This window comes from Lethenteron reissneri, chromosome 25 (assembly GCF_015708825.2).
Source record: "Lethenteron reissneri isolate LAM-NWPU_2019-01 chromosome 25, ASM1570882v1, whole genome shotgun sequence".
In the NCBI taxonomy this organism is placed as follows: Eukaryota; Metazoa; Chordata; class Hyperoartia; order Petromyzontiformes; family Petromyzontidae; genus Lethenteron; species Lethenteron reissneri.
The window spans coordinates 18,309,498-18,331,864 of NC_083803.1; the positions used below are offsets into that span (position 1 = coordinate 18,309,498).

A 22,367-nucleotide genomic window follows, 5' to 3' on the forward strand; every position below is an offset into this window, starting at 1 on the left:
CGATCCGTGTTCTTCATTAATATTCAGAGGGGCCACATTCGCCGATACGACATCAGCGTGAGGGGCGCACACGTTGGAAACCATCGGGTTTGACAACATGGTGACAACATGCTGACGAGGTGTTTTCACATTTGTGCATTGTCGGGGGCCGAACTAATTAGCTCCCAGTGGCACACGGGCCTTGCAATGGAGGAGGACACTGCTCTCGGTGATTCTGCACGAGAGAACTTCAAGCAACTTCCACCCAACCCCTAGTAATAATTAATAACCCCAACACGAGGCATCGCCCACGAAACCAAAAGCAACCCAATAGATTGGCACTGCGTGAAGAGGCGCACACGAGCTCGGTCACGACGGGCGCGGTCCACGAGATGGCGCCACCGCCGAACCCCGAGAGGAGTTCACGACGCACATCGGCAACAACGACCGCGGTTCGCCACTAAGCGGCGTGGCAACGTCACCACGCCGCTTGTGCCAGGCTAAGTGCACTTTAGAGGCCACGTGGAATGTGTAAGGCTCGCTGCTGGCAGGAGGAGGTCACGGGGCAGAGCCAATTGTAATGAGCTGACTGCCTGGCGAGAGGCGCCATCGGAGCTCCCCGCTGTGCCGACTGCTGCTGCTGCTGCCCCCTCTGCTGCTGCTGCTGCACTTGCTGCCCCCCTCTGCTGCTGCTGCTGCCCCCTCTGCTGCTGCTGCACTTGCTGCCCCCCTCTGCTGCTGCTGCCCTCTGCCGTCGTTTGGGGGCGACTGCCGTCTCTCGGCCCGGCCAGCGGGGGGGGTCTTAGAGGCACAAAGTGACTTTGGCGCTCGGGGTGACCGCGACGGGAGGCTCCGCCCCCCGCCGGAGGCTCCGCCCCCCGCCGGAGGCTCCGCCCCCCGCCGGAGGCTCCGCCCCCCGCCGGAGGCTCCGCCCCCCACCGGAGGCTCCGCCCCCCGCCGGAGGCTCCGCCCCCCGCCGGAGGCTCCGCCCCCCGCCGGAGGCTCCGCCCCCGCCGGAGGCTCCGCCCCCCGCCGGAGGCTCCGCCCCCCGCCGGAGGCTCCGCCCCCCGCGGGCGAGAGCGGCTTGGTGCGAGCGGCCGCCTCGAGGCCGCCCGTCGATCCGCCGGTGACGCGTGCGGCCCCCGCGCGCAGAGACTCTCGAAGCCCGCGACCCGCTCCCCCCCACGTTGACGATACCTCCTCAAACCAAACTCTTTGGTTCTTTCGGTAGAGTCACGTAGAAGGGAAATAACCCCTTACCACAGCATCTCTCCCACTTCAGCTAACATTTCCTTGCTGTAGTTTTCACACCTGATGATTATTGCTTGTGTTGCAATCGAAACGTCGTGAAAACATTTTTCGTTTTATCTGCATTATTTTTTTTCCCTTCTACCCGACTTTACCGAAAGAACCAATAATATGAATCCCTGCAGTCACGAAAGCTTTAAATCGAAATTTAAAGCCACGTAGTTAGAAAAAAAAATAGATCACGACGTTTCGATCGCCACACAAGCCACACAAGCAATCGTCTTCAAGTGGAAGATCGATATTTGTTTCTACGCACGTGACTTTACCGAAATAATCGAAGAGAATGGATCCCTGCAGTCACGAAAGCTTCAAATCTCCTTTAAACTGTTGCCAGGTGACCAGGTCCCCCGACCTGAGTCGGCGCCGTGTCCCCATCGCGAGCCACGCGGCGTCTTGGGGGGGGGGGCGTCTTGGGGGGGGGGGCGTCTTGGGGGGGGGGGGCGCCTTGGGGGGGGGGCGTCTTGGGGGGGGGGCGCCTTGGGGGGGGGCGTCATGGGGGGGGGGGCGCCTTGGGGGGGGGGCGTCTTGGGGGGGGGGCGCCTTGGGGGGGGGCGTCTTGGGGGGGGGGCGTCTTGGGGGAGGGGGCGTCTTGGGGGAGGGGGCGTCTTGGGGGGGGGGCGTCTTGGGGGAGGGGGCGTCTTGGGGGGGGGGCGTCTTGGGGGGGGGGCGTCTTGGGGGGGGGCGTCTTGGGGGGGGGGCGCCTTGGGGGGGGCGTCTTGGGGGGGGGGCGTCTTGGGGGAGGGGGCGTCTTGGGGGAGGGGGCGTCTTGGGGGGGGGGCGTCTTGGGGGAGGGGGCGTCTTGGGGGGGGGGCGTCTTGGGGGGGGGGCGTCTTGGGGGGGGGGCGTCTTGGGGGGGGGGCGCCTTGGGGGGGGGGCGTCTTGGGGGGGGGGGCGCCTTGGGGGGGGGCGTCTTGGGGGAGGGGGGCGTCTTGGGGGAGGGGGCGTCTTGGGGGGGGGGCGCTCTGATGCTGGGGGCCCCCCTGCCCCCCCCCTCTGGCCCCCCGGCCCCACCGGGAGCGTGGTGGTGGCCTCGGGGTGGATGCAGAAAGCTGTTTGCGTTATGGAGCCCCCCGGGTGCATAATGCAGCGATGTCTCCCACTCGTATCCTCCACTCGCGCCCCTCTCGCCCCCCGTGGCGAGGCGCTTTGCCCGCACAGGCCGCCGCCGCCGCCGCGTTCTGTGACGATTGTGAGCGGCGTTGGGTTCCGATGAGGCCCCCCGCACCACGGCAGTGCAGCTCCACGGCTCGCAGAGGAGATCGCGGGGTTCTTTAGGGGATTATTTTGGGATTATTTAGGGGTGTTATCTGGGGGGTTATTTAGGGGATTATTTTGGGATTATTTAGGGGCGTTATCTGGGGGATTATTTAGGGGGGATTATTTAGGGGGCGGTGTCGGTGAGGTTCGGGGCGGGGTCGGGCGGCGCTGCGGGGCGCGGCCTCTCGGCGGCGGCTTCGCGTCACCGCCGCCCCGAGGCCGCCGAGAGGCGACAGCGCGGGACGCGCTCCAGACGCGGACGACGCCTCAAGATGTTGCCGCTCAAGATGTTCGCCGTCTTCTCGACCCTGTTGTTGCTGCTGCTGCTGCCGCTGCTCGGCCACGCGGCGGTGGAGGAGGAGGAGGAGGAGACGGCGCTGAGTCGAGACAGCTGGCGGGACGTGCTGCAGGGCGAGTGGATGCTCGAGTTGTGAGTCCGCGTGGAGCGATCGCCGCTTGTGGCGGGGTCCGTGCCCCGTCCTCGCGGGGCACCCGCACATGGCGCGCTGCGTGCGGGTGTCTGCTGCTCGCGTCGCCTCGCGTGTCGCCCACACACTCGCCACGCGTGAGGCCAGCGGGTGCCGTGGGCACAACCACGACCCACCCGCATCCCCAGCCTCGATGTCTACACAACATGCACATTTAAGTCTGAGTCGACCTAGGGGAGACTGCGGATACGCAATGCGCTGTAGTGGTGCACTGACCATGCGGCACTCTATAACTTGTAGACGTGTTAATCTATATAACTTGTAGACGTGTCACTATATATCTTGTAGATGTGTCATTATATATATCTTGTAGATGTGTTCTCTACCCTGTGCACAGTGCATATCGCTACATTGTAATCCGTGTCTGTGCCTCGTGGCACGCAGAGTAGTAAGAATGTAAGATGCAATAGAGTAGTAAGATGTAAGAATGTTCACGGCATCGCACACTGCACAAGGCGAACGCCTTGCTGGAGTATGTACAGTATGTGCTACTGTACGTTGGCCTTCTTTCGCACCGTACGTAGCTCACGGCGCTCGCTGGAGGTGCCACGGGGCCACGTGCACTGCGCTGGGTGCGAGCTCAACACGTTCACGGCCAATCGATCCACTGCTGGATGACTTCACCCCCAGCTCTCGTCATCGACGATGTCAGCAAGACGTGCAACAAGACGATGTTGTTCGTGTACCGGCTGACATACGATGCAACAAACGTCTCGGCTCTTGATCTATTTCATCATTGATCGTTGCTCAGTTCCGATTATACCGAACAATCGATCTCCCTGCGACTGCTGACTGGCAAACCGACTGACGCTGGCCCCGCGAGTTCTTCTCGCTCGCTCGAACGAAACGGAGATTTAGAGAGTGCTGTTTGTTGCTCGCCGCTTTACAAACACACTGTGTGTACTGTACACACTGTGTGTACTGTACACACTGTGTGTACTGTACACACTGTGTGTACTGTACACACTGTGTGTACTGTACACACTGTGTGTACTGTACACACTGTGTGTACTGTACACACTGTGTGTACTGTACACACTGTGTGTACTGTACACACTGTGTGTACTGTACACACTGTGTGTACTGTACACACTGTGTGTACTGTACACACTGTGTGTACTGTACACACTGTGTGTACTGTACACACTGTGTGTACTGTACACACTGTGTGTACTGTACACACTGTGTGTACTGTACACACTGTGTGTACTGTACACACTGTGTGTACTGTACACACTGTGTGTACTGTACACACTGTGTGTACTGTACACACTGTGTGTACTGTACACACTGTGTGTACTGTACACACTGTGTGTACTGTACACACTGTGTGTACTGTACACACTGTGTGTGTACTGTACACACTGTGTGTGTACTGTACACACTGTGTGTGTACTGTACACACTGTGTGTGTACTGTACACACTGTGTGTACTGTACACACTGTGTGTGTACTGTACACACTGTGTGTGTACTGTACACACTGTGTGTGTACTGTACACACTGTGTGTGTACTGTACACACTGTGTGTGTACTGTACACTCGACTCGTCTCGATATTTGTTTTTAAGCGCCACTGCCGCCTCTGGGTACAGTGCGAAAATTGGCGCCAAGGGCCGCGTACACAGTGTACTGTGTGTACTGTGTGCACAGTGTGTACTGTGTGCACAGTATGTACTGTGTGCACAGTATGTACTGTGTGCACAGTGTGTACTGTGTGCACTGCACAGTGTGTACTGTGTGCACTGTGTGCTTTACAGTGTGTACTTCTGTGTGTACTGCACAGTGTGTACTGCAGTGTGTACTGCACTGTGTACTGCACAGTGCGTACAGTGTGTACTGTGTGTACTGCACAGTGCGTACAGTGTGTACTGTGTGTACTGCACAGTGCGTACTGTGTGTACTCTACAGTGTGTTCTGTGTGTACTGCACAGTGCGTACTGTGTGTACTGCACAGTGCGTACTGTGTGTACTGCACAGTGCGTACTGTACTGCACAGTGTGTACTGCACAGTGTGTACAGTGTGTACTGCACTGTGTGCTGTACAGTGTGTACTGCACTGTGTGTGCTGTACAGTGTGTGCTGCACTGTGTGTGCTGTACAGTGTGTACTGCACAGTGTGTGCTGTACAGTGTGTACTGCACAGTGTGCTGTACAGTGTGTACTGCACTGTGTGTACTGCACAGCGCGCACTGTGTGTACTGCACAGTGTGTACTGCATAGTGTGTACTGCACAGTGTGTACTGTGTGTACTGCACAGTGCGTACAGTGTGTACTGTGTGTACTGCACAGTGTGCACTGCCATCTGAATGCGTGCGCTGTGTATTCTACTGTCATCAGCAGCAGCCATCAGTTCACTGCTGGATGAGGGTTTCCCAAGCCACCGCCACCCATACACTGCCGTAAATTGCAGTGTATTCAGTCATGCAGACTTCGAGTGTGTACTGTCTAGTATACACTGTGGCACTTAGTGTGGACTGTCTAGTATACACTGTGGCACTTAGTGTGTACTGTCTAGTATACACTGTGGCACTTAGTGTGGACTGTCTAGTATACACTGTGGCACTTAGTGTGTACTGTCTAGTATACACTGTGGCACTTAGTGTGTACTGTCTAGTATACACTGTGGCACTTAGTGTGTACTGTCTAGTATACACTGTGGCACTTAGTGTGGACTGTCTAGTATACACTGTGGCACTTAGTGTGTACTGTCTAGTATACACTGTGGAGTGTGCTGCACATACAAGTGGGCACTGCAACGCTTAAAGTGCGTGCTATGCACTTGCACATCTTGTACTGCTACATCGTTGTGTTTGCAGTGTGTACCGCACGTGTGTGTGTGTGCGAGTATGTACATATACAGTGTGCGTGCTTGTGCTGTACACAGCACACGCACTGTTCTGCAGGAGTGTGTTTACGTGTGCGCTCGGCTGGACGAGAAGCTGGCCGCCACCGACTGGCGAATAAGTGGCCCAGCTTCCTGGAGGGGACCAATGACGGTGGTGGTGGTGGTCCAAGTGTGAACTGAGAAGAGCCCCACGGAGTTGTTGTTGTGACCCCCGTCGTGCTATTTGTGTTGAGTGACGCTGCGCGGATGTTGGGGGACACTGATCGCGGGCGTACTTTGGATGTTGGAACTGTCGTGTTAATGCACATCGCACACCTACACACACACTGTCAAACTGGCACTACAGTACTAATGTGTCAAGTGCACGTCCTTAGTGGATGGCCTTATTGACACTACTGTGATGTGTACACTCCCCGAGTGTGCACATTGTGTGTGCGCACTCCGTGCACGTGTGTCTACGGTTCACGTGTGGCAGCATGCCTAGTGGGCCCAGTGTGTGCACGTCCCAGGGGCATGTGTCTTGCTCGTGTTGTTGATGTGGAGTGTTCACGTGTACAGCGCTGCTACTCGTAACCTGCAACCGCAGTTTATCGCCGCTTTGACTCTTCCCATTCCACACGTCCTGCAACTGCCTCGCTGCATGCAGGATGGCACATTTCCTCTCATCGCTCGGCTTTATAATTCCCGTTTTTCCAACCTCCTTTAACGTGATTCGATCTGCGAAGCTTCTTCTCTCTCACCTGCTACTCCCCTTACTTGAGCTGTATGTTGACTGCTTTTTATTATGACTTAGAGCCTCTGCTTAGTAACGGTGATCTCAGTAAAACAACTTAATGAAAGGAAGATGAACTTGACTCGACTTTTACAATACAGTACAATTTTCATTTTAAAGTGTATAAAGTGATTCTAGATTTGAAGCTTTCGTGACTGCAAAGATTCATATTCTTAGGTTTTTTCGGTTAAGTCACGTAAGTAAAACATCAAAATAAAAATAAAATAAAAATCACGACGTTTCGGAGGCAACACAAGTCTCCGTCATCAGGTGGGACCGTCACAGCCGAATTAGCTGCATCAAGTGAAGCAATGATTCAAGATGTAATCCCTTATAAGCAAGTTGAAGGGAGGTGGAGAGGGGGGGAGAGCTTATCAGACTGTGGTAGCCAATGAATGGAAACGTATCGGGAGGGAGGAGGAGCGGTGATCAAAGACTGCACGTAGTGCTCAACACAATGAATGGAAACGTATCGGGAGGGAGGAGGAGCGGTGATCAAAGACTGCACGTAGTGCTCAACACAATGAATGGAAACGTGTCGGGACGGAGGGTGAGCGGTGATCAAAGACTGCACGTGGGGATGTTAACACTCGGTGAAGTAAATTAAAATAGTGCCTGTCAGATAAGATGGTCCAAAAAAGTGTAATTAAGTCTTTTTTGGACCATCTTATCTGACAGGCACTATTTTAATTTACTTCACCGAGTGTTAACATCCCCACGTGCAGTCTTTGATCACCGCTCACCCTCCGTCCCGACACGTTTCCATTCATTGTGTTGAGCACTACGTGCAGTCTTTGATTACCGCTCCTCCTCCCTCCCGATACGTTTCCATTCATTGTGTTGAGCACTACGTGCAGTCTTTGATTACCGCTCCTCCTCCCTCCCGATACGTTTCCATTCATTGTGTTGAGCACTACGTGCAGTCTTTGATCACCGCTCCTCCTCCCTCCCGATACGTTTCCATTCATTGGCTACCACAGTCTGATAAGCTCTCCCCCTCTCTCCACCTCCCTTCAACTTGCTTATAAGGGATTACATCTTGAATCATTGCTTCACTTGATGCAGCTAATTCGGCTGTGACGGTCCCACCTGATGACGGAGACTTGTGTTGCCTCCGAAACGTCGTGATTTTTATTTTATTTTTATTTTGATGTTTTACTTACGTGACTTAACCGAAAAAACCTAAGAATATATATAAAGTGACTGCATCCCAAGATGCTGTATAGAAGTGGGCAACACCGGAGTTGAAAAAGTAATATTTAAAATGAAGTAGACCATGGGGAAGACTCGTGCAACGCAAGAGAAGGTTGCCAATGTATTTTTGATGACAGAGGAGAGGAGGCCATTGGCAGGCAGTGGAGGTGATATTGGCCCTGTGGCTTTCCCACAATAACAAATGGCTCAACCTGTATACGCTGCCCTCCTTGACCCTGCACCTCCACAGCTACGCCCCATGGTGCCCCGCCTGCCGGCAACTGCAGTCCGAGTGGCACAAGTTTGCGCAGACGAGCAAGAAGCTGGGCATTAACACAGCCTCTGTGGACGTGACCCGCGAGCCAGGTGAGACCCCCCCCCCCCCCACACACACTTTGTGCATCACGAGCCGTGACAAACGCCGACGTTGATGTTTTTGTTGTTGGGTGTTGCGTCTCGTTTACTAGGCTAACTACACTAATTACAACGTAATTCGCTACTACGGACCGGGACCACAGCTCGGGTCCAGGTCCACGTGTTGGAGACTCAGTAGGACGTAGGACGTAGACGAAGGTTTTTTCAGGATGAACAACAACGCCGGCCCCTCTGGCTTAGATCCTCTGTGGCGTGGCCGGCTCCGCCCTGGGCCACGACCACCTTCCAGAATCCTCGGGAAGGATCTGGATGCTAACCACGTGACCCCCCCTAGCCCCCCACTTGGGGCCCCTTTGTAGAATTAACTGGTCACGTGTCTTCTCGGGTCAACCAGAGTGCCATGGCCTTTAATAACCTCATTCCTACGGCCGGCACTCCCACACCCTGTCCTGTAGGGCTGGCACTGCACGCCAAGCGTGGTGCCATCCAGCGCTATCAATCAGCGCTCACCGGGCCCCTCTCTGGCCGCTACTACACCCACACCCTCGTGGTGTCCGCGATGTCGCTACACCGCACGCCGTGCCTCTCTAGGCCCGGCACTGCAAAGTGACATCCCGCGATGTCACTCCAAATGTATTTGTACGAGTAAAATTGCTATGTTATGGAGAGCGTGGTTCATGCGCCACACTACGATTCCAGTGATGCAAGTTTGACTCCTGACCACAAACAACGTCAGTGGGAATTGTTAGCCAAATCTGTCTCGGGTCTCTCCTAAGTCAGCTCAGCATAAGATATTTGAGTTTGGGAGACAAACATTGTCAATTGGGTATGGTACTGGCCACCACAATCGTGAGTGGTATGGTGCACTAACAAACACATGGAGGTACACACACACACGACACTGTTAACTCGCTGTTATTGTCGCACAGGTCTAAGTGGGCGGTTCTTCATCACGTCTCTGCCCACCATCTACCAGTGAGTGGAGCACACGCACACAACATAAATGTAGGTAAATAAAATTACACCTACAAGAATATAGTTTTGATATTTAGTTGGGGCTAATTTTAAGCTTAGGGGGTCAGATCTATCATTCTTTGAGGGTGAATAATATGAGTACCTCTTTGGGAGAAGTTGGTTGTGGAGGTCCAATGTCGAGACTGACCTCTGCCAAAGGAATGAGACATTTCCACTGCTAGTTCAGGGGCCCTCAATGAATTGAGCAGGGAGACTAAATTATGCTGTGTGTGTAGAGTACATATGTTTAGCAGAATACATACAAATTGTACCAAATCATTTTGACCAAATGAGCAGAGACTGCATATGTTTAATGATAACATATGGAAAGGCTCTTGCCTATATCATCATAGAATCCAGGAGAATGTATATAATTGGCAACACATGCTGATGAGGCCCAGAGAAGTCAAAACCAGTCCAGGATTTGTCTGCTCAAACGTATGCTGCATTGATTCTGAGGGCCTCCTGGTTAATTATTATTATTATTATTGCTATTTTAGTTTACCCGGGAAAGCCTCAGTCAGTATAAAGATTTTTTTTAGGAAGGTCTTGCAAGTTTTCACGGTAATTCCAATTGCATAGTTTTGCAGGTAATTTTTCAGAAGTTTTATGTTTGGCCAATACCAGTTACGTTGTATGTTGTTTTAGCTATGGGAGAACCTGGAGGAAACCCATGCAGAACAGGAGGAGAACGTACAAACTCTGAGTTGGGAGGCATGTGTGTTACCACTGCGCCGCCACCCTGTCGCCCCTGATGGAGTTGGGGTATTATTTTTCAGCTATTCAAGGGATGCCTTCTCCATAGTTTTTTAAATATATACCTGTTCAAATGGCCTGACATTCATAAGCAGAAGGTAAATAGGTGTTGACTACAGTGGGGTGGTGGATAGGGTAGTTGGGCTGGTGGTCAGGGCCATGTGAGAGCTCATGGGGAGGCTGGGGGGAGGAGGACCACGTGTTGGAGAGTCTTTAGGTTGCACGCCACAGGCAGCCAAAGTGCCTCCTGCTTCCTCACTGATAAGAAGCAGGCTTTATCCAGCCACGTCACCAACGTTACATGCAATTAGATATGCGAGCGTTTATGTCTGGATGCCCCTCTGCGCAATATATTGCACCCTCTGATTAGGTGCACTGTTCACGATTGCTAGGCTTTAATAAAACAGTGAGCATACATTTTGCAACAAACGTATGCACTTACGCGGATTTCTGTTTGAATCTGCGTGGACTGGACTTGCTAAATCTTAAGACGGATTTATATTGGCCGCTAAGCAATGGATAGATAGTTGCTAATCAGGATGAACTACTCCTGAAGCCACTCAGATTCACACGAGGTTGCAGCGTATTTTATCCCCAGGGCAGGGTGATGCCAAATTAAGTGACAAATCAACCTTAACATAATCATTTATTTTTGTAATCATTGGTGACTAGGATGACACCATCAGTTCGCTATACTTGAAAACCCGATTTAATAATGGGGTGAGTGAAACCTGGATTCAAGCCTAACATCTCAGACGTGCCTTCTCAGAAGTGACAGCTCAGTGGTCAGACATGGCATGGGAATATAGCTATGTTGACACACAGTGGCAAAACATGCCAAATGGTGTGTGTGGTTGTACACGCTGTGTATGCCATGCACACACCATACACTTCACTACACACACCATGTACCATGTACGCATAACAAGCCATGTACACCGTGCACATTGTGCACAATATATACCACATTTCATACAATGTACACCACACACCCAATATACTGTACCGTGTACCATGTACATATCACACACACACCATGTATATATGGCAGCAGATTATACGTGTTGGTAATCCACGATATAAATTTCAAGGCATTAAGCCGTCACCCCTAAAAATATATATTATTGAGCACATGACCAGAAAGCTATTGCTAGTTGTATTTACTTGTAAAATGTATTTGAAAGCAATCGTATAAGTAAATAATGTGATAAATAAGGGAATCAATGGAGCTCTGTTTGCTGTTGAGGTTGCGTAGGAGACGTGTATCGTGATGGTCCGATAATTCTATTGAGCAAGTGGTGAAAGGAAATTGATAAGTTAACGGTTTCCCCTAATCGTGTCACGCATAGCAGAGTCTGCTTGTATTTGGCGGGAGATTTGGGAGATGATTATGCTCACGGTGCAGTGGATTGTAGCATGCCACAGTTTGTGCTGCTGGTTAAGAGACAATACTCTAATGTTCTATGGATTAAAATAATAAAACTAATTAAAATGTGTTGCGATAAATGTGCAGTACCTTTTGCAGAGTGGTCCAAATCAGTTCTGAAAACAAATGATAGCTAAGTATGCAAAGTTCTGGCCACACCACGGTCTTGTGTGCAATGCTAATCCTAAGTGGTGCTCACCTATACCACGTGCCCCAACAGTCTAGGATTTCAAACAGGGATTATTGTGTACGCACAGGTTGAGTGTCTAAAACACAGCAAGTTGACAGAGTGGGGACTGCAGATGATGCATATTTCAGTCACCTTGGTTTTTCAGCCCATAACACTTCCATCAGTCACATGACCTGCCAGAGAGGATTTGCAATTCCACAAGCCTGCAAAAGGATCATCGTGGTGTCATCACCACTTAGTGCAAATTCTGCCCTGTTGAATGTGTATATGTGGGGCTCTGTACATGTCTGTGTTTGTAATTGCTGTGTATGCGTTTGTAATAATGAAGGTCTGTGTCTGTCCATCGATGTGTGTGTGTGTGTGTGTTAAACGTGTGGACCTGCCACATCAGTGTGCGCGATGGAGAGTTCCGTCAGTTCTCGGGTCCAAGGAAAGCGGCGGACTTAAGCCGCTTCGTGTCGGCACGCCAGTGGGAGCAGGTGACTCCTGTGTCGGCGTGGAAAGCGCCTCCGTCCATTCTGTACGTGGCCTCACTCAGCAGTTGGCTCACTCGGTCTCTCACTTGCTTAATCGCTCGCTCGCTCACTCACTCACTCGGGTATTCTCACTGACTCGGTTTGTTCAGTAATTCACTTGCTCATTTACTCACACAGTCAGGCACTCACCTATTTGTAGGGAGACACGTGGACTTTATAACATAAAATTAGGTTAAACATCAAGTGACCTCTCAAATTAATTAATAATAACTGTTTATTGATTACGTACAATTCGTCAACGATATAAATTTAAAACGATTTATTCGGCACTAATCGATTTGCTGTATCGTAACCAGCAAGTGCCGCCCGGTTCTCCTTTAGGATGACAGGGATGTCCTGGCTCTTCCAGCTCTCCATGTGGATTCGGGTGAGGCTTCTTGTCCCTCTCATTCCTGTGTCTGCCTTCTGTCTATATATATATGGGCTTGTGTCTACTTAAGTGTCCTTTTGCCTTTATATAATAACGTATTTCTGGTGTAGTCGTTCTTTCTCTCTGTTAAACTGTCTCGTTTTTATTTATTCCCTCTGCCTCCCTTTGACACTGTCTCATGTAGTCTCGTCCTTTGTTGCCCTGTCTCTGGCAGCCTTGTCTCTGTGTGTGTCTCGTGCAGCCTTGTCTTGGTTTTATGATTTAATTCAAATGAATATACTCTTAATGATCTGAAGAGTGAGTTGTTATAGATTGAGTTAATATTTATGTCTCATTCTTTTCTGTGCTGTAAGTAAAATGGGTGATCTTTTTGAATCCTTATTCAATGTGTAATTTATTGGGGTGTGAAAATCTGTGGCTGCATGTAATGGTACATGGAGTTTGCATGTTCTGTACCACAATGCAATGAAATCCTGCTACATTCCTAGCCCCACGCACACAAACCAGTGGCAATAAGTATCTTAGAGGAGTATGTGCCTGCCTAGTTTGACTCGGCCTAAATTGAGTGCTTGGTGTGGAGTGGGGGACAAAGGTGACCAAGGGATGTACACGGTGCTGACCCACGATGGCAGCCATAGTAGATGCTTGCTAAGAATATTTGGCCTGGCAGTCCAGACAAAAAGTCGGCGCATTCTATCTTTGCGTGTGTATGTGTGTGTGTGGTCCAGCAAATGCACGGCTGGCTGACGGAGACGCTGGGCCTCCCCACGTGGGGCTCCTATGTGGTGTTTGGTCTGGCAACGCTGCTGCTGGGCCTGTGCCTCGGTCTGGTGAGGGATACGCGCTGGCGCCACGTGTATGGCACAGCCGGAACGCACCACATCCTCTCCCTTGCCATACACAACTCACCTGTTTAATGCACACCTCACACAAACCATATCCCTCACATTCTCTGTACCACACCTTTGTACCACAGCCCACAGATTGAGTTTGAGGTTATTTGATTTGATACCATACTCGTGTAGTATTGCCTGCATGTACTGGGCAGCTCGTTCGAGTCTGATGCACCTCACACCCCATTCATCACACTTGTGGCACATGAAGTGAGTTTACATGTCAAAATTAATGCGCACGTGTTGTAGTGTCTTCATTGATACGTGTGCACATCAGTGAGTAGAGTAGGTCTGAAAATGGTGCTTCCCATGTAGTGCTATAGTGCTGCAGGCTGGGAGTAACAGTGTAGGGATTGATCTGTGGAGGATGGCATATAAATATGACCGATGGTAGCATCCGTGAGGAGTAGTGCTGCAGAGGTTCACTGCTCCACTATGACTTGGATTCCATCTTCTACCATGAGAATAACATTCGTAACAATTAGTGTCTGAATTTGTGGCGTCAACTTGGTCAGCTCAGCCTTAATTAACAGCCTAGGGTCGTGTGTACACATGAGCAATAGGGTGTCGATGATGGTGGCCAGACATGGTGCCTGCCAAACCACTGCTTTGTGTATCGTGCTGACCCTAATCGCTACTTGCTAACAGCACTGGGCTGTAAGCTAAACAAGTAATCTTCAATTTATCTTGGTCTCTTTTGCGACATTCCATAACCCTTCCCAACTCCACGTGACCTCAAAGCGCACCTCGCCTGGAAAAAGATCCGTAGCAACGTCACTACCGCCGAGTTGCAGATGGAGGCTGTTCTCATCGTGTATGTGCGTCTGTGCACGTGCTTGGCTGCAGGTGTTCATCCTCCTCGTTGACCTCCTATTCCAGCCGAAACGGAAACATCTGGTGCCCTCCGAGAAAGGTAATCAGTGGGAAGCTGAAAATGGCTGGACATCGGTAGGAAGGTGCAATGTTACAGATCTCAGCATTAATTTTAATTCTAAGATTCAGTAGAGTAAGCCAGCTGAGAGAGCATAGCTTCAGTGAGCCTGCCAGTGGGTCAAATTTAGCATCGTAGCAAGTTGTTTTTTTGTGCAACCGTCGCAAGGAATTGTGAGAGTACGCCATCTGGCGTGAAGTGAATGTTGAGGGGCTGTGGTGTCGCTCAAGAGAGAAAGGCACTCGTTGGAGAGCCTCCTCGCGCCGTCTGGGGCGTGGGCGTGTTTTGGCCGTGCTGGTCTGTGCGGGTTGGTGATGGCGAGGAGTGTAGATGTTGGTGGACCGTTGAAGGTACAGTACAACAATACATGTCACTGCGCTCTGCTGCTCACCACGTAGCTCCACAGCAGCCTGTTGTGCATGGTGACTGTCCATCCAGGTGCTATCCAGGCTCTACTGGCTTGGCTTCTGAGATCTGATGCATACCTAGCGATTTGGTCATAGTCTTATTAACTACAAGAAAGTATTCAATAACAATTGTATTGTTAAATGTATACATATGCATTACATATGCTCCACAATGCATGTAACACCTAACACAACGTTAGTGTAGTTGTATTGATATAATTCGTTGAGGGTTGCGTATCTTGAACACAAGGGAGTTGCATATCTCGGTTTCACCCCATCATCAGAATCGCCAAGTCGACAAGGACCCAGCATCCAATTGGATGTCGGTGGCAATGTCGGCCACGTCGAGGTCTCTGCCAGGGTGTTGGTGAACCCACTGGGCCAGCCGGGAGGGCGACCCCACGAATGGGATGGACAGAACGTACCTGGCCTGGAAAAAAACACTCAATAAGGAAGTGACCCCGATGAAAAAGTCCGAAGTGGTTGGGCACTTGTTTCATGGTTCTGATTGACTGGCATAACCGGTTCTAAGTTGGGGAAACAAAAGGCTGAGGCTAATGGAAAGCTTCTCTGGGATTTCTCAATTAGGAAAAGGTGCATCCAACCTGGTTCTGGGCTAAATAATGGTGACAATCTGCTATGTAATTAATGAAAGAGAGCGTGCGTTACCCCAGGGTGTGGCTGGGGCTGTAGATTATAGTGTCGTCTTTACTGGCCAGCTGCGTCGAGTGAGATTTATCTGGGGGGGGGGGGGGTGGGGGGGCGTCGCGGCTTGTGAAAGGTGCTCCTCCACTAGGCTGGCTGTGCTGACTGTACTTGTTCACAAACACTTCAGCACAAGGCCTTTTTCGTGTCCTTTGAGGTTTTGTGGCAAACTGCAGTTTTACTTTTGTGTGTTTTTTTCTAGAAGAGAATGCTTCTGAAGGCCAAGCAGAAGATGAGGTCGAAAGAGTTGAACTCGGCGGACAGGGAGATGAAATCGTTGATAACGGCGATAGTCAGGCCTCGGACACGGAGGATGGGAACATTGGCGTCCAGGACGGGGACCCTGCCAGCTCAGAGGAAGAAGTTGGGCAGTTGGATGATGGCGCCGGAGATGCTGGGGCCACGCTGCGCATGCGACGGCCACAGCCCGGGGCCCAGGGGCTGGAGGAGCCTTAAAGAACGGGGCTTGGGGAGGCGTTTCGAGTGGAATTGTATCCATCTGCTTGGCTTGTGTGAGTGGTGTGCTGGATCACACCCTTTCATTGCGCCTATTAGACCCCAGCTCAACACCCCCAGCCCTCTATCCCCTGCATTTACATCGCCGGCGTACTATAGGAATGTGGTAATGCGCCTAGGTAGGCAAGGGCTTAGATACATATTCTTAGGTTTTTTCGGTAAAGTCACGTAGGTAAAACATCAAAATTAATGAAAATAAAATAAAACAAAAATCACGACGTTTCGGAGGCAACACAAGTCTCCGTCATCAGGTGGGACCGTCATTTTCGTTCTTGTCTTTCATGTGTATCAGGCCTCCCCTCCCCCTCTCTGCCCAATGTGTTGAGCACTCCGTGCTATCTTTGAGCCCCGCCCCCCTCCCTCCCGATACGTTTCCATTCATTGGCTACCACATTCTGATGAGCCCCCCCCTCTCCTCCCCCCTTCAACTTGCTTATAAGGGATTACATCTTGAATCATTGCCTCACTTGATGCAGCTAATTCGGCTGTGACGGTCCCACCTGATGACGGAGACTTGTGTTGCCTCCAAAACGTCGTGATTTGTTTTTTTAAATTTTATTTTCATTAATTTTGATGTTTTACCTACGTGACTTTACCGAAAAAACCTAAGAATATGAATCCTTGCAGTCACGAAAGCTTCAAATCTAGGCTTAGATACACTTTAAATTGTTGGTGCAATCAATGGGGGGTCCATTCGGATTTTGTCGGATTTGACTGAACCGATCGTAAACTTATTGAGGTGAAATACTACAGAATGTATCGTGCTGCAATTCACAGCCACTATAAATCCTACTGACTCACACTGCTACATCAGTGTAGATTAACATAAGTGTAGATTCTATAGATTTACACCACAATAGATTCTATAAATTCATGTAACTATAGATATCATTTGGTTATGTTGCTGTAGATTGTGTATTTTCACATAGTGAAATAATCTCACGACAAAATTATTATGAATTATACGATACGTAGAATCACGCAATCGCACACTCTTAGACACCAGTGTATATCCACACGCACACATTTCTTTGGTGCAAACACACCAAGCCTTAGAGCATTGGAAGGGTCGTGATACAGAAGTGTCAATAGTGGCTTCCTTTGATAGCAATGCTCCCCATTGATTGCTGTGCACGGTGTATCTAGGCCTTAAGGCTCACGTGTAATGTGAACAACCTGGATAGTCAGTCCAATGTCGATTGATTACAGTTGCATTTTGATTAAGTAAATAGCCCAATATTGCTCAACATATATTACCTTTAGATTGTGCCACGGATAAGTTCCGCACTTGTCAATGGCCAGTCAGAATATTGCTTGTTTGTGCACGTGCATGTGATGCATAAGTGCAATGGGAATTTTACATCATATCGGAATTACGCATTTAACATTGTGAAACCAATTTCAGTCATACCGGAAATGTATTTGTTTCACAACTGTGTAATAGAAATGTATTTAAACTTTTATTTAAGATATGCAACGATACCCCGTTTTCAACAGTGGCAATGGTGCCAGTACTGCACATGAGGAAGTGGTGTGACCGTCACTATGTGCTGTTGTTCACCACACTCATCAGATACACAAAGGACTATTAAGGGGAGGCCCAAGAATGATTCACATGCCATGTGCTGCTGATATGCAGTGGTGCTGGGAGTTGAGGGGTGGCACAGCGGTAACACTTGTGCCTCACAGCAAGGAGGTCTTGGTTTCGATTCCTGACTGGCGCCCTTCTCTGTGGAGTTCTCCCCCTGCTCTGCATGGGTTTCCTCCTTTTTTCTCCCATAGCTGAAATAAGCCCATACAGTTTACCTAGTATTGGCCAAACATTCCAGTGCATACAAATTACCTTCAAGTTACTTAATTGGGATTTGACATAGCAAATTGCCCTCTTTTACAAAACCATGCTAAAATATAGCCTGGACACTGACGCATGTCTCTACGGAAGACTTTCACCGCCTGAATGGATCCTTAGGAACTACTGTTGCACCGAAGTGTGGCTGTGGTGGTGCCTAAAGTCACTGGTGTCCTGCATTTATACACTTGGCCGTTACACCGCTGTCGTCACGTTTTGTGTTACTGGGTTGCATGTGACAGTTGGAGTTGGATTTATGTTACATTGACGAAGGCGTTAAGTATTTTCCAGAACCCGATCAGTGATTGCTAGAGTTTGGGAGAAAACTGGCAGATCTGTCTGTTTTTCTATCACACAGCACTGGCTCTTGATGTCATCGGTTACTGCTTGCATGGCATCAATTGTTTCGCTCGTGATCATAGAGACACGGTCGGTGTGTTTTGGTAAGCCTTGCACATTGCGCTTGTTTTTAGACATTGACAGCTTCCTGTTGTCTTGGGAAGTTACAGATATGATTATCATGGAACCAACACCATCATTATAATGCCGTTTGTTTGGTAAACTGCAGGTAGAAAACATAGATTGTTTTGAATGATATGAATTTTAACATAAGTGCTAATGGAGTGAGTTTCTTTGTAGTTGACGTGGCTTGCTAAGTGTGTGTGGCAGTTTAACTTCTTATTTTCAGTATTTTTTGTATTAATATATTTTACCTGGATAATCTCTTGAGATAAACATCTTGTTAACAATAACATAAATTGACACATAGCAAACACGCAGTGACACTTGTACACACATTTGCGTGTTTCTATGATGGAAAACCACAAGTTACGCCTTTCCGCTTGCTTTGCATGTACCTGGGTGATGCTCGCTGTGTAACATGCATGTAAGCACATTCCTCGTTAATCTGTGATATGTGAATTGTTGCACGCGAAGGTTAAAGGTGTTTACGGCAGCACAGCGTCTTGGGAAATGCACACGGTACCTCGCTCGCTTCATCAGAGCGAATATGCAGCGCGTGCACAGCGGCCCCATGAAGCACGCACGTTTGAGGGGCTCATGACGCAAACACATTCATATTTTTGATGAGTACATGGGTCGTCAGGGCAGGTCATCTGGCCGAGTGGCGCTGCTGTGATCGGAGTGCTTAACTCGCGTTTGCGAGGTTGTTGGTGAGCACCACAGTTGTGAACATAGCCGTGTTCAGTTTAATGTCCACGGGGCCTTTGCTGTCACATGGAGCATGTTTACCAACCGTCGTGACCCACTGTACGTCGCTTGTGTTGTTTTTATCAATGCGCTTTGCTGAATGTGAGTGCGGGAGTTCCAAGGTAAAATGAAATGGGCAATATCCAATACAGTATGGGATTGATCGTAGGCAGTGCGCGCCACGTGGCAGGATGAGCACCATGACTGCTTGTATAGTTGATGTCCTCGTTGGTTTGTTACAGTGGCTTGTCTCTCGGAGCTCTGGAGGGCATCTTCTCTTGCATAGATTTATATAACGCCTTAATCCAAGGCGCTTTACAGCAATTATAATATTGTACATAAGATAGTGGTTAAAATAAACACTGGGGTTATTAAAAGTGGTGTAGTTGTAGTGACAGGAGGACAGGTGGGAGTGGTTAAGGAGGGGCTGAGGAAGGCCTGGTCGTACCTGGGGGGTGGGGGCAGGCAGTAGGGGTAGTGAGTGATGGGGGTTGGGGAAGGCCTGGTCGTACCTGGGGGTGGGGGCAGGCAGTAGCGCTAGGATATGCAAGGGAAAGGAGGTGGATTTTAAGGGTTGAACGGAAGAAGGTCGGTGAAGTTGATTGTTTTATGTGCATTGGGAGTTCGTTCCAGTGAAGGGGAGCAAGAAGGGAAAATGAACGAAAGCGTGGACTGTGCGCAGGGCGAGGGAGGCACAGAGAGGGCCAGTAGAGATTGGGAGTGGGGAGAAGGGGATGTGACAGAGTCGTAAGATGTGAGAGAGAAGCAAGATGAGATGGAGCAAGGCGACAGAAGGATTTATAGACTCGAGTGTTTTAGGCTGTGCTTTGTTTACATGGATCGTTAGTGTCTTGTTTTGGTTTATAGTCTTGGTGTCGTTTGTTTTCTTTTTCCCGTAAAAATATATCTTTGAGCTAAGAGCATTGTTGCGACTTGTATTATTTCTGAAATTGTTCATGTGTTTATAATCGTGATAATATTGTCTGTTATTTATCCAGGAAATCCTCGCAGATTTTCAAGACCCTTTTCAGAATGATCCTGCTTTGGGATGTATGACCAATTATTGTTTTCGAGTTTTTTTATGAGGGAAGAAACTGGCATGGCTCGAGGAAACCAGCACATGAAATAGAATAGTTTTAAGTTGCTCAACCATCACAGCTGCTCCAAGCAGTGCTGTATAATTTTGTTCACAGCTTGCTAGGAGCCCTGCCTATGGTGAGCCCTCCATTTGAACTGTCTGTGGTATCGTCAAACTACGCGATTACTGGTCACCGCGTGATCCTGGAATACAACACTGGAGGGTTCACACCTTGACCCGGATTCCACCTTCAGGTTTAATAGTCTCGTGGTGTGAATCGCCTGGCTGCTGAGAAGGATTCTAGGAGTTTCTAAACCTCAAACTGAAATACCATGAAATAAGGAAATCTCTGGCAGTGAAAACAAACTTGGGGAGATGAGGTAAAGACTGCAGTGATACAGACAAGTTACAACGAGTGCTTAGCGATGCTGCACACAAGTAGAAGGACACGGGAGCCAGAGAGACGCAGAGAGGATATTAATTGGGCCCAATTGTCCCAGGACATATGATGATGGTTCCAAAGGCCTGATGGTTGCAGTGGCTCTGTGTGTTGGCAACCTTCCAGGAGTAAATCATTGCGTTTATACCTAGACAATGGTTACTAGAGCATCGTCATCGTATAGCATTGGAAAAGCAACTGAAAGAACATTATAGCTGAGTGGCAATCACTTTGGCTGCTTGGTGTTTCGCGTTTCTACCTCCTGTGTGACCATGCAATGGGCAGTGGTCAAGTGAACATCACTTGACGAGGTTGATGGGAAGTATTAAATTTAAGCCAAGCTTTACGAATGTGGCATTACTCCCGAGTAACTCAAAACCAATAACCATTGACCTCTTTCGTTTGAATGTCCGTGTATTTGGAGTCAGTTTTCTTCTGTGCTCTGACATGTTACAATACTTTTTTTAAGCAAATAATCAATTCTGTGATGAGTTCAGACGACTGCCTAGCATGCTTTGTGGTCTACAGTGGAATGTTCACTATGCCGCACGACAGGTAATAGCCACTGGGGAAGTGCTTTTCAGTTACGGGAAGGTATGGCAGTTACATGAAGGTGTATATGAATTCTTCTGAAGTTCTCACATTACTAAAATTAAGAATATCACAGTTTTGCAGCACTGGTCACTGCCTGCAATGAAGTGAAAATCTGTTACATTTCTGCATCTCCAGTAATCTTCTCTGCTCATCCCTTTCATCATGAAGAAATGCAATGTTTGGCATATTTGGCAAAATACATATCCCTGCATATATGATTTCCTTCCCCGTAGACTGTTTCGTGAGGAAAGTTTCAATATTAAGATGAATCATTAAAATATGTCATGCAGGAGAAGCACGGTAGTACAGTGGGTGTCGGTGCATCGTGCTCGACGGGAAAGGCCCCCTGGCTAAAAGGGGTGGCATCTTGGGAACTGAAAATCATTCTCAGTAAGATTTTAAATTTAAAACACAGAATGGACACATTTCCTGTACCGACATTAAAGTGTTACACCCTTTGATTAGCCCATGCTTGTAATGCACCAATTCATTTGCTCACATTTCATAATAAACAATAATAAAGGACCTGTTGCCTGTGTTTTATAGGACATTATTTAAGGCATGGAATGTTTTTTTATATATAACCAGGAATGCTTCATTGAGTTTGAATTACTCCATTTAGGATTGTAAGCGTAATGGGCTTGAATTGACATTTATGGCACATAATCACAGCTGTTCACAGCTGATTGCAGTGGCCTCATGTTTGCTTCTAGAGTTTACGTGCTGGAGACATGCAGGGAATTTGTCAATCGTTAACTCTGCTTGTGTGGTGGTTTCATAAGAAAACATTGAAGAGTTTGAGAGCACAATAAAAGCCAGTGGTGAACAGCAGCCTCACTCAGCTGACAACATCATTCCTGGTGCTTCTTTACTATGGACCAGAGTGTAAGCCACTGTCGTCTGCACTGCTTCAACGGAGGAGGAGGAATCGCAAAACTACACGAACTATCTCCCCTGAAGCCCTCGTCGTGACCAACAGATCTTAACATTGGTATTTGGTTTTTGAACGGATTGCAGCCATCGTAGCTAGGAATATAATTTAATACAGAGTTCACGAGGGCCACTGGCGGTCTCTTTTTTAACACGATTGTTGAGCTGAAGCCCAAAAGGTCAAGTGGCCAGCAACAAGCAGCAGTATCGAGGTTGTGCAAGGTCAAGAGTCGCCACGTTCTTGAATTGAGCTTCGGAAATGAGAATAGGAGGGACTTTAAAAGTCGTGCGGTTTGAGGGAAATG

At 49.1% G+C, this 22,367-nt stretch overlaps 1 protein-coding gene across 1 annotated transcript; it reads left to right on the plus strand.

Annotated features, from left to right (window-relative positions):
- Positions 1-371: 371 nt before the first annotated feature.
- On the plus strand, positions 372-16,266 carry LOC133346898 (thioredoxin-related transmembrane protein 1-like). Its single transcript, XM_061558728.1, has 10 exons — positions 372-431; positions 962-1,105; positions 2,673-2,974; positions 8,095-8,210; positions 9,149-9,194; positions 11,997-12,125; positions 12,463-12,508; positions 13,240-13,341; positions 14,251-14,317; positions 15,650-16,266. Exons 1-10 carry the CDS (start codon positions 372-374, stop codon positions 15,901-15,903), a joined length of 1,266 nt encoding a protein of 421 aa, XP_061414712.1. The 3' UTR covers positions 15,904-16,266.
- The last annotated feature ends 6,101 nt before the right edge of the window (positions 16,267-22,367 follow it).

Bases quoted from the DNA above. Each gene is read 5' to 3' on its own strand.
- LOC133346898 (XM_061558728.1), top strand. From the start codon at position 372: ATGGCGCCACCGCCGAACCCCGAGAGGAGTTCACGACGCACATCGGCA. The intron at 2,975-8,094 runs GTGAGTCCGCGT...GCACCTCCACAG, and splicing joins GGCGAGTGGATGCTCGAGTT to CTACGCCCCATGGTGCCCCG. The intron at 12,126-12,462 runs GTACGTGGCCTC...GTTCTCCTTTAG, and splicing joins AAAGCGCCTCCGTCCATTCT to GATGACAGGGATGTCCTGGC.